Source organism: Pyrus communis, chromosome 8, assembly GCF_963583255.1.
Source record: "Pyrus communis chromosome 8, drPyrComm1.1, whole genome shotgun sequence".
Taxonomy (NCBI): Eukaryota; Viridiplantae; Streptophyta; class Magnoliopsida; order Rosales; family Rosaceae; genus Pyrus; species Pyrus communis.
Window position 1 is genome coordinate 16,395,159 of NC_084810.1, and position 12,445 is coordinate 16,407,603.

Genomic DNA, 12,445 nt, shown 5'->3' on the forward strand with positions numbered 1-12,445 from the left:
CTTAATGCACTGCGTTTCTGTTATTTCAAAATTCTATATTTTTTAGTGTTCTTTCCTGTGGTAAAGAATATCTTTAATATTCTCCACCCAATCAATATCTCATGAAAATATCGGTGCATCAGCGAATATTTTCATCGTTGCATACAATGAACTTTTAAAAAGAAGTGATGATTTCTCATGAAAATATCGGTGCATCAGCGAATATTTTCATCACACACACACGCGCGTATATATATGGGAATCTGTGACACTATTTTTTTACATAACTTTTGACACAAGTTTTTGTGAGGTCTCATCCGTAATGTATTTCAATAATCCAAACAGTATATCTTTTAGTTCATCATTCATAGATCATCCTTGCAAAAAAAAATTGGACAATTACAAAATTATTAAGACATTCATTTGTAGTGAATAAAATAGACGAATACGATCTCACAAAGAAAACCTAAACCCTTAATCCAACATTCATATGATTTCAGATTTAAGTGATTTTTTGTAAATATGATCTTTGAAGGAAGATCTAAACGACAGACAGTTCGGATGTTGACATACATTATGGAGGGGTTATCACAAAAACTTGTGTAAAAAATTATGTAAAAAAATTGATGTCATGAATTCGCCCCTATATATATTGTATGTATAATTCAATTATCAGATATGATTAGTGCCTTGATAATTAAAAAAAAAAAAATCGAAAAAAAATTGAATGTTTTTTTTGTGTGTTACTATTGCTGCTAAAGTGGTCTTCCTCAGTGCTTTTTTCTTCCAAAAATTCTGTATTAGAGGAGGGTAGCGACTTCCTGCCTGTCCAGCAATTGACGGTTCTTCAAATTCGGAAATATATTTTCTATCTAGACTTTTATGTATATATAATACAAAGTAATCAGCCTTCAAATTTTCGTTCTTTTCGTTGAACTTTTTAGCTCCAATTCACGCCAATCAAAGTGGTACCAAGGCCATTCAAATCCTCTCTTCTCCTTGACAATATTAGTTTCTACAATCTAAATGCTCGGCCAAGGATTCAAGGGTCATCCAATTTGGAGTTCTACAATTAAATCCTAAACGAGATCAGAGATTTTGCAAAGGGCTTATATAGCTTAGTAAGATACGAATGTTCACCCATGACTTCCATGTTTCAGCTTAAGTCTCCCTCCCCCAAAATCGTTGGTGTAAAAAAAAATCTTACCTAACCAGAGGCCGTGGAAAAGCGAAAGCATAAAATGAAACCTCTTGCATCCTCCACTCTATGAATAGATGATGCCTTCTCTCAACACTAAAAAATGGGTGCACTTTTTGCTCATTACCATAAATTATGATGCATGCTCATCATACACCTATCATCTAATATGTGTCATTTCACTTAATCTTAATTAATTTTTTTTTTTTTAAAAAAAAGAAAATTAATATTTAATGTAAAAGTTAACCAGAGTTGAGTAAAATAACACGTGACAGATGATTAGTTGTATGATGAGCATAGACTATAATTATGGTGGTGAGCAACAATGCTCCCCTAAAAAATTTACATGCTCATATTGTGCAAAAGATGGCACAGATTTATTTTGTCAGAAAAACCTACATATATGACGTCTCTTTCTTTCTCATTAGAGGCTTCAAAGGCAGTTATTGATAAATGTTTATATTCCGCTAAATTGGAAATCTACTTTATGCATCCAAATTTGACGAAAAGAATTATAACTAGTTTGTGTGTACGAAACTGCACATTTTAAGAATATTTTTATCATCTAGTGTTTGCATCATCATCTCCTCCGATTCACAACTCATCCTCTTTTTTGTTCTTCTTGCCTCCCTTGCCTCCCTTGCCTCCTTTGTCTCCTTTCTTAGTTGGTCGAACGTGGAATCTATCTGAAAGTTCTTCAGGAGCGCGTGTTTTCCGGTTGAAGGCTCGGACACAGATAAAACCTGAAAGGGAAAAGTTCAAGATAATTTAGAATTATTGTTAAATTTCATATCGTAACATGAGATGGCTATATATGCTCGCAGGCCAGATCAGATCGCTTCTGTATTTTCTTCCTTATAAATTTTCTTAATAAAGTAGTTTGTTGTAAGATGCACATAGATGCAACTAAATTACAAAGATAATTTCATGTTTGCAACTTCAGTTTTCAAGTTATACCATTAAGACAATAGTTCACATTCAACAACAATAGCATTAAATAGTTCCTACTATATCATACTTAATCGCTCATTTTTGCCCTCCAATTATCAAGATGTGTGAAGATTACAAATAAGACTGTTTCATCAAACATGCACAATTTGAAATACGTTATTTGGTTATTCTCATTACTCTTTTTAATTTTTCTATGACGATTTGTGTGATCATGCTTCGTTCTATTCCACAGTTTGAACCCATAAATCTTTTAGTTATTTCTTTCATTTTAATTCTTTTTTTCCCATACTAATCTGACTTATGGTGATGCAAACTATCTAGGTTGTCATTGCTACTTCTATGAAAAACGATGGATTTCTCATACCAAATCGATGATGTAAATACATAGTAGCAGGGGCAGAAGTTACAAACCTTTCACAAAGCAGTCCTTAATTTCGTTCAATTGTAAGCCTGCAATAAGAAGACATTATTGAGATGCTTGTTTCCCTCTCTATATATAAAGAGTTTGGCCTTCACCAAGACATGATTCGCCATATCAACCATGTCATTTGATGATCTAGCAGCATAACATGCCAAACTGAAGGCGACTGAAGGTTTGTTTACCTTTAAGGATTGAAGATGTTGAGGACCCACAGTATACAGTTAACCTAGCTAGACTCCATAAGCTTGATCTAGGAACTTCAATGGGGCGTATACTGGTTTCATAGTCAGCAAATATCTGCAAGGAGATGATATATACATGTGTTCTAGTATGGTAGCTTGATCTAAAATACCTGACAGTATATGCTGACAAAAAAATATATATATTATTGGAGAAATTGTGAGTAAACTCACCTCATTCACTTGAAAGTATGTCCCGTTGAGTGGAAAGCTCCCCCTTGTTGCAGTTCGACACGGCATCTGTTTATGCATCATTTTATATTATGTCATTCTCCATAATTGTCTAACGTACTTGCTGCAAGTTGGGACTTTAAAAGAATGTAGAAGTGTTTGTGGACCCTGAGTGTTGCTCACCAAAAGTGTTCCACGAACCATTTGTGAAGCTGCTTGTGAATGATTATTAAGTGAAAAAGATGGCTCTACAATATTGCTCAATTCTCTCGACTCCTGAGGATCGCATCGTTTTTCATCTGATAATCACATTTCCACATAATTTGATTAGCACATATTCCAACATTGAATCTTATTTTCAAGTTAGTATGCTCTAACTTTTAGACCTCACAGTCCTTGAACTTTTGAAAACACGAATCTTTCACATATAAACACATTGCAGTTATAAATATTGTTTGCTCCAGTCATGTAATACCTGATGGCCATATAGCAAGAAGGTATGGGCATGGATCATCGGGATCTCTGTTTTCTAGCTGTGACATTAAAATTATGAGAGGTTTACATACCACTATGCAGCTGAAAACACTTTTGCACAGGAAAAGAATAGTAAATGACTTACAGTCTGCAATAGAGGATGATAATCTGGAAGAACATAGCTGCATGATAATTAAAATAAGTTACGATGCAATGAAATATCATAGCACAGCATTTTGGGGATTTATCTGAAAAATTCCCACAAGGATTATGTCATATGTCAAAACACAGACAATAGTTAACCTTTGCATTTATTTTATTTTTTCTGTGAAATAAAAATTTATTAATTATTTAATTCAACCTCACCCTCTATATCCACCAATTATCTCTCTTAAAACAAAGATTTGGCATCATTTTTCTCTCATTGAAGCTCATGCTCATCATTAATCACAAATTTTCAACCTTCTGCTAATGGTTTTTCTCTTGCATTATATCAAAAACATCTTATGTCAAAAACAAAAATAAAAAGAATAGGTCTGATATCTCATATGTATAGCAGCATGAAAAGGACCAAATGAATGATTATACTAAGAAATAAGACCAGAAAAATTGATTTGTCTAGAAAAAGACCAAATCATGTGAGTTTATATGAGAAAGAGAACCATGAGAGAGAAATGTGTCACGACAACTAACATGCAAGGAGCGGGAGTTTCCATTGAGGGATTTCCTTGAGAAATTAATTTGTATAAGAGAGAATTCGTGGACACTAACGGTTAAGGTTAAAAATTAAATTACTAAATGCAAAGGTTACTCTTTATTTTTCATATGAATTTATAACTTTCTAAAGAAATGAAAAAGGCAAACCCAACTTACACTAGGTGCTTCGTGCATAAGCGGAAAGCATCCTTCGATTTGGGAGCTTGAAAATTTGCATATCGGGAAGGAACTAATCCTGTTGCCATATCGTTTTCTTGAAATACACCTGTGTACGGCTCTAATATTGTTGAAAATCTTTCATCTCTCATTTTAATTGTTGGCATGTCATTAGGGTCATCAAGAAAAAGATCTTCAATGTCTCTTAATGATGTTTCTGTATATTCAGGCTGCGGTGATGATGGTTCCTCAATGATAGGTTCACAACTTTTGCTTTGGTATTTTGAGTCAAGGCTGACCTCAAGAGAGGAGACAGTTGGTGGATTGAGTGCCTGAAGAGCCATCATCAAGGGATCGGTAGAACTACCGTTCTTTGTTGAACCTGGCTTCTTTTCTGGCCCTGGTAAGGCAAGCCTGGCGCTGTATCAAACATGTACATTAGACACATATCATACACCAAGAGATTCAAAGTTACAATGCATCTGAAAAGGTCTGTAATGTAATGGACATAAAAGCAAGAAACTACCAAGATAATAAACTAATAGTGTAAAATATTTAATACTGTATTGTTACTATCCTTTTTTTTCAATAGCGAACATTGCAATATCTAAAATTTCATGTACAATGACTCGGCACAATGATATATCCTAAATCCCACCACTTGCCGTTAAATTACAAATTTTAAATTTTTTTTTATCTTTTTGCAGTAAATACTTTCTCATTTTCTACATTTTTTTTTAAAATCTCACTGTATATATAAGTGATATAGAGCTCGAATTAAAAATTTAAACCTTGCAAATGCACTAGCGTAATGTCTGCACTCTCCCTTCATTGGACAAGAATTGCAATTTGGCTTTTGCTTTGTACAAAAGACCTGCATAAATATAGAAACACACCCATTATGTATAAATATATTTAACGAATTTTAAAATCACATTTCTGCTTCAAATAATTACTCTGCAAAAATGTATTACCTTTCCAAAGGTTATCATTTGGTAATGTAGTTCGTACCTGTTGAAAAATATACTAACATGAGTACGAGTTTTACTTTATCAAAGATGATTTTTTGTAAAAATAATCCTAACGGATGTTGAAAATTACAATGTTTTTGGATCCAAGGTTTTTAGCCGTGGCCAAAGATACTTCTGAATGGTATCCAACAGTGGCATCCTACACATAAAATTTAGATACCGTCAACAGATATACATGTAATATCTCTTGTTAGTATAGTACTATATACTTACTGTTTTAATACATGTAGTTGAACTTGTTCAGGCAATGGTTCAAGGGGAGCCCACCCTAGACGAATCGCTATCCGGCCAACATTTACATCCACCTAATAGAAGACAAGAAGAATTCATCTTTGAATTTATGAAAGCATAGTTCGCATTTAGTCGTTGCACAATAATCATTTAAATCATACCGGGAAAGCTACATGTTGGAGTGCCAAAAGTCTCACACACTCCATGCTTTTCAATCCAATGCCCTCAATTTCTCTTAGGTACTTCCTACAATTATAAATGGTTGAATGATTAAATTTTCACGAAGCAATATATAACTAGGATTAAATGATTGGAACCTTTTATCAAGCTTATACTGTAAATGCATACTTACGTTACTAACTGAGGCGGGGCATTTCTTAACCACTCGAGGTCTATTTGTTTATGATCCTCATGTACTTGGTTAAGAAATTTCTGTAACATTGAGTAAAAGTAGTCGTTAGAATTTGTGAAGAGAAAAAAAATTGTGCAACATCAAATAAAAGTACTTGACTGTTAATATGATGTTTCATGTAAAGAAAATATTATGAAAGTCTTTTTGTCCAAAATTCCCGAATATGAGAATAAGAATAAATTTGTTTTACCTTGATTCGTCCTGCAATCATATTGTGTTGGCCACGCACTTTAATAGCCGCAGCAATCTGACCAACTTCTGCAATTCTAACTGCCTCCCAGTCTGCTGAATCCATGTGATTCCTATTTCTTTCTCTACTGGTTGAAAATATACTTTTACACCACCCCCAACTAAGTTTAGTCTTCACTATAGCCTTCTTGTTTTTTCTTCTTCGAGGAGCTTTCGTCGTCTTATCAAATTTCATGTCTGATTGTTGATCATTTAAATCCGGTTTCTCTCCTTTCTGATTTACCTGGTTGAAGTTGTTGGCCTCATTAGGTGGTTCCACAAGATTTTGGATTATAGTATCAACTGGGCTCTCAGGCTTATCCACCAGCATATTCTGAGAACAAAGATAACTCTCATCGTTTGGTTCTACGATCACATCTTTTGTTTGGGAACACAGCGGTGGCAGACTAGACATTTCTACAGATGTATGAAACTCAACTTTTTCGGAGATTACCTGAACTCCACAGTTATCTGACACAACATTATCTTCCGAGACTCTGAGATGATTTACCTTTTCACTGAAACCAATTTGGGAAACCTCAGGAGGGTTGTGGAAATCACACAATGGCGTTGACGACCCTTCAAGGTCATTGGGTTTGTCAGAGCTTGACTCTTTGTGTCTATAGTCCATTGAGAGTGCCACTTCACCTGTGTGTAACTCCTCCTCAGATTTTGGCATGATAGCAAGAATATTACTTCCAACTGATTCTTGGGTGACAACCATGTTTGTGTATTCACAATCTGTTTCGTTGGAATGGGACTGACAAGGGAATCTGGCAGCAAGTGACATGAAGGCGTTGCTGTAGAAAAGAATAATCTGTTAATAGTCTCATTAGGAACCTCAAACAGAAGAAATATAATTGAGAAAATCTACTATAGCAGATTTTGAGTTACCTTGAAAGATGATCCGACACATTTTGAGTTAGGAAAACTCCAACTATTGAGTCCACCACAGAACCTTTCCAGGGTGAAAATTTCCTATCTCCTGTTCAGAATATAGTTTTACTGTTAGGAATTTAGAATATAATTTTCTGTAACATTTTCAACAAGTATTAGCTGGAATCAATTGCTAGTAAGGTTGTACCTTGGATTGTGTTCATCCGGGACATAAGTAGATTAATCCGTCCATGTAAGACTTCTCTTTCATTCGTCCACCATTCCTCTTCACTTTCTTTCTCTTGACCCTCATTAACCTTCGCTTGTAATTGAAGTTTCCATGACTTAACTCGTTCAAGGTCTGTGGGAGAAAGCTCTGGACGCCTTTTACTGTGCTTGTCCTTGTATGGAACTAGAATGCCATGGTCATTGCTGGGAACATGTACATCTTTGTCATGGTTAACTCCATGGCTGATATCTGGACATTTCTGTACAAACGGACTGATATTATCTTCCTGTGAATCTGCACCAAATGCAAAAGAGACTCTTACAAAATGATTTACAGTGGCATTCACTTAAATTTGCTTCCGATAGCGTACACTCAATGAAAGAAAAATAATCTCTACCAAAGTACCTATCAATTTGTATGTCAGCCCCAATATCTCATTTTTCAGTAGGCTTCTGTCACTTTTATGGTTATGAAACTCTAAATTAATACAGGAGGGTACAATGTCCCAAATTATGCAAAATATAGATACCTCTTATGTTGGTGGAGCAAGGGCCCTCATGCTTAGATGGATGTCCTTCACATTCACCATTGTGAAGCTCTATATTAAGGGAATGTCCCATGTTAGTCCATTTCTCTGTCACCAACCCTCCATTCCGTCCCCGAGTATGTCCCTTTGATCTTTTCTTCCTTGTCATAATCAGTGGCTGCAGTGCACCAATTAGATCTGTGGTTTCTGTTTTTTGGAATGAAGCATGTCCCTGATTTTTGTCACCAAGCCCTTTGAGAAGGTATCTTTCCCTCTCAAGAAAATATCTAGCTATTGTCGACCAACAATCTTCTTCCCGCCTCCTCCTCGCCAACCTTTGTTTCCTGCATGTAGCTGGAATGTTCAGTCCTAAATTTTTTCTACAACTGAGATTCATAAGTGCTCCTTGACTAGCTCTAACTTTTTGTGGAGGAGTCGCTAGAATGATGGCATTCTCCGTGTTTGATTTAATTTTCAGGTCACCATCTAGAGTTGCTCCGTCTGACACAGAAAATGCAACCTTACCCAAGGTGACTTCTATGGGGGCCAAGTGTTTGGGGCTGCTTGAAGACTTCTCGGCTGACATATTTTTGTCGGAAGAAACATGCATTTTAGTTGTAGGCTTTGGTGTCTTTGGTTTTGAAGCAGGACGCTTTGGTGTTGCCTTCTTTGGGGTCTTAGGCTCTATAGGCCTTGGTCTTCCTATACATACCACTTTCGGCCTATATACTTTCTTCTTCGGTTTCTTTTGTGGCCCTTCATTCAAATCTATACCACCATCTGGGCTTCTTTTCAAGTTTTTCTTTTTCTGAGATGGGCTCGAAGTGCTAGGAAATTTGGAGCCTCCCATAAAATTTGCTGCATTGGACGTCCGATTCTTGTTTTCTGCCCGATGGATGATATCCTCCTGCTTAACACTTTCTTGATTTTGTTGATCACCTGCAGCCAATTACACAATCTCAGAATATTGAAAGCAACCAGTAATATCAGCAAGAACTGAAAGTATATAAGCGTGTGATGCCATCTGGAATTACAGTAGACATTACTCTGATACAGGTTGAATGGATGCTTTCCAATTCTCACAAGTAAGCAACAACCAGTAACTTCGGGTTGTAAAATTCATGTTAATATTATAAAATCCTGTTCCTCAAGTTCAACAATTGATTTACTTTGTCTTAACATGCAAATTTAAAATCCTTAAACAGTAACACAAAGTAATAGGATCCTCTCCTTTCTTATCTCTTTTGCTCTCATTTTTCGTCCCTCGTCAAAATTGAAATCTCAACACTTCAATAAACTCAATCCTGTTGTGCCGAAGCTTCAGCTATGAGGCCAATATGTAACAAGGCAAAATATGATAAAGAAAGTTACGAGGAATTATACTGGTCCGGCATAAGCCTACGTTCAGCTTGGAGATCCCGAGGAAAATTTCATTAATATCAAATGGAGACTACAAAAGTGTTTAGAGGCTCTCACAACCCAAATCACTCTCACAGGCAGATGAGCCAAGAACAAATCTCAGATTCTCACAAGACCAAAGAAACGTTTCCTTCTTGCTCCAAATGGTGCGACAATCTTTAGTAACAAAGAAGAGATGATTGGTCTCTTACGCTAACAATTAACGGAGACTTCCGTAGCTTTAATTTTGGACTTAAATCCTAATGGACAGGTTTAAATTTGTTAGTTTATACCAGATAGGTTTTCTTTCGACTACCGGGACTTGTAATCCAATTAAGCCCAAAAACAGTAAGTAAACAGATAAATCAACTTGAACAGAATCCTTACCGGACTTGCATTGCGACATACCATCTGGAATGGCAGACCCCTGCTGCAGCTTTTCTTCATTGATACGAGTTTGCGCAACCGGAATGAAACAACCGTTTATCTTTTCAAATAAACCCCTTTTAGTTGCATTTGTTGATGACTGAGAAATTGGAGGTTTTACAATTATCCCCTGCAACACCAGCTCCTCCCCAACTGTCAAAATTTCACCATCATTCGCCGCAACCTCTTCTGCTGCCACTAATCCCTCTAAACAACTTTGGCTTGCATCCTCGGAACCCCCATGAGAAAAACTCACACAACCCTCATCACATTCCAACACAATCTTATTCAAATCGAACAACCCAACAGAACCCAAATTTGTGCTTCCAATTCCACCCAAATTCTGTACCTTTTCCTCCTCTCTAGGACATTCTTCAATTGGGTCGATCAGGCAAGTGTTTTCCTCTGAAGAAGTTGCAGCAGCAGAAAACACAGAAACCCCATCAGAACGCTCCAATTCCACTTGGGAATCACTCACCACTACGCTATTATTTTGTCCCGAATTGCTCTTGAATCGTCTTCTGAAATATGATTTTTGTGTCCTCCCTGTAGCAGGCTTTGCAGGCGTTTGTGGCACCCACAAACCCTGCTTCCGATTCTGAACCACCTCCTCTTTCGCTTCTTCTTCCATGGCATTGTCTCTGGAAACAGGTTCTCTCCTCTGGTATACTTGCAGTTCGGCCATGCCGAATTCAAGTTACCAAACAACTGAGAAACCAGTTATCAAAAAAACAACTGAGAAACTAATAAAACGAAAACAGAGACAGTAAATTGATCACAAATATTAGCATAAACAATACGGGCACACAATCACAGCACAAGAAAAAAAAAAAAAAAAAAAAAAGTCAATTACTTCAGCCATGCATGGCCGGCTGAGGGAAAGGAGAGCACAAATTTTGCAGAAACGGGAATTTACCTGATAACAAACCAAGCTAGCAAAATCTGCCGTAATTTTTTACTTGGGTTTAGTTAGTTTAAAAGGGTTAGAGGATCTATGTCGAGAATCTATCTGCTACTTTGAAGGATAATTATTAATAACGGTGAGTTAGAGTTCTTTATGGAACCAAATACGTTATTTTAGCTTAGGGAAGTAATTAAGAGTTTGACTCGGTTCAACTTACCTGAGTCTCAAGCAAGCGAGAAATTTTTCAATGCGATTATATGGAAGAAATTTTTCAATATGACTGTAATATAATGACACATGCTCGTATGATATTATGAAGTTGCATGTTAAATCGTTTTAATTTTTAAATTTTGTGTAGCAGGTAAATTATATTAAATTTATTTAACCGTAATATTTTGTTACTAGTGGTGGCAACTGTTTTTTTTTTTTTTCGTTAGTGCTTGAAAATTTTCTGGTTCAAAAAAATCTCGAGTCACTATTCAACAGTGACATGAAAATATTAAAAAGAGATGCAACTTTTCATGTCAATTACTTTTTTGTAGCGTGAGTTTGTTGTTATTTATAAAATCATTAATTTATTATTTTACCTTAATTCTTTAAGTGTTTCATCCACAAAAACAGTTATTTTGAACTTTTGACCTTATTTTCTCACAAGTTTATCATTTGTTATTTTTATACAAATATATATGTATACTGGGGTGGGCAATAAACTGACTTTCAACTTTTGCCTTCTTTTTTACAAGTTATCTACTTATTTTTTGGTACGAAAAGAAAAACATGTCACGTTTGTTTCATAAATTTACGGTGAACTACTAAAATGTACATTAGGCTCACGAACATGAAGTTTAACTAATTACACGCTTTGAGAATTCATTTATCAATCATGTTCATTAAAAAAAAAAAAGTTGAAATGTACAAAATAACTTTGAAGGCAATCGGGGTGAAGAGTTGAAATGTTCGAAATAACCTTGAAAATAAGTCATGTGATTGCATTATTTTGGATGAAAAACTTAACAGGGTAGAATTAGATGACAAATTAATGATTTTCGAATATTGATATCACAAATCGTTTAAAATTTTAGTTTTATATGACAAATTTAAAAAAGAGTATAAATTCATATGACTTTCTAATCTTAAAAACTGGACTAAAGTTAGCTTTTGAAAACCATTAAGGTTTTTTTTGCAAGAAACCATAAACTAAAAAGTAAATCACAAGGCAGTCAGAATACAAATTATTAAAAGGGAGAGCTTGCCTAGTGCCAGCGGGAAAACCATTAAGAAGAGAGGAGATTTTCCAATGCGATAAATAATTCATATTATTATGTTTTAAAAATATGATTATCTTTTACAGGGAGACGAGTGAGGGATACGCAAGTACTGCATATAAGTTTGGGAAAACCGTTGGGGGTGGGAGAGTGGGTTAAGCCTCACTTTAGGTTAGTAATGTTTAAATTCGTCTTTAGTAATAATCGAACTTAAAACCTCTCACTTACAAGTGAAGAGGAATCTAGACCATAATACTAAATGGCAAATTATTTGCCCATTAAGGATTAAGGTTTGATTTAGTTTTCTCCTGTAAATAAGAGACTTGTTTCCGTTATTCTACAACAAGTCTAGTAAAATGTAGTCTTACGAGTTATATAGCCATCTCGACAAAAAAATATTATTCGTGTTGTAAGCTGATAAGAGCATATTCATGCGACTTAAATGGCTTGTTCTCGTACATTTACGTTATGTTTCTTTAGTTATTTTAGTCCTTTATGCTTCTTTTGTGTGTTTTCAGGATCATAAGACGTGTTTGACGAAAGGATGCATTGTGGAGTGTTTTGGGGCCTTTTGGAGCACTATTGGGCTAAGGATGGATAGCTTATGCTTGGA

At 35.5% G+C, this 12,445-nt stretch overlaps 1 protein-coding gene across 2 annotated transcripts; it reads right to left on the reverse strand.

The window, feature by feature from the left end:
- Positions 1 to 1,553: 1,553 nt before the first annotated feature.
- Positions 1,554 to 10,692, reverse strand: LOC137743232 (DNA glycosylase/AP lyase ROS1-like). Of its 2 annotated transcripts, XM_068483110.1 has the most exons (21): positions 10,580 to 10,692; positions 9,625 to 10,371; positions 7,843 to 8,778; positions 7,293 to 7,607; positions 7,103 to 7,193; positions 6,720 to 7,008; positions 6,171 to 6,542; positions 5,921 to 6,000; positions 5,730 to 5,814; positions 5,551 to 5,642; positions 5,408 to 5,476; positions 5,281 to 5,317; positions 5,098 to 5,180; positions 4,307 to 4,726; positions 3,579 to 3,615; positions 3,435 to 3,492; positions 3,143 to 3,258; positions 2,963 to 3,028; positions 2,732 to 2,846; positions 2,540 to 2,578; positions 1,554 to 1,920 (listed from the first exon to the last, which is right to left on the reverse strand). In XM_068483110.1, the coding sequence occupies exons 2-21, from the start codon at positions 10,346 to 10,348 to the stop codon at positions 1,772 to 1,774; spliced, it is 4,173 nt and encodes a 1,390-aa protein (XP_068339211.1). In that variant the 5' UTR covers positions 10,349 to 10,371; positions 10,580 to 10,692; the 3' UTR covers positions 1,554 to 1,771. The 2 variants fall into 2 exon arrangements, with proteins under 2 accessions (XP_068339211.1, XP_068339210.1); XM_068483109.1 differs by having other exon boundaries at positions 6,171 to 7,008.
- Positions 10,693 to 12,445: the final 1,753 nt, after the last annotated feature.

Coding starts and splice junctions, on each gene's coding strand:
- LOC137743232 (XM_068483109.1), bottom strand. CDS start 10,348: ATGGCCGAACTGCAAGTATACCAGAGGAGAGAACCTGTTTCCAGAGAC. Junction 5,181..5,280: donor AAATGATAACCTTTGGAAAG/GTAATACATTTT, acceptor ATATTTATGCAG/GTCTTTTGTACAAAGCAAAA. Junction 3,029..3,142: donor TGGTTCGTGGAACACTTTTG/GTGAGCAACACT, acceptor ATGCATAAACAG/ATGCCGTGTCGAACTGCAAC.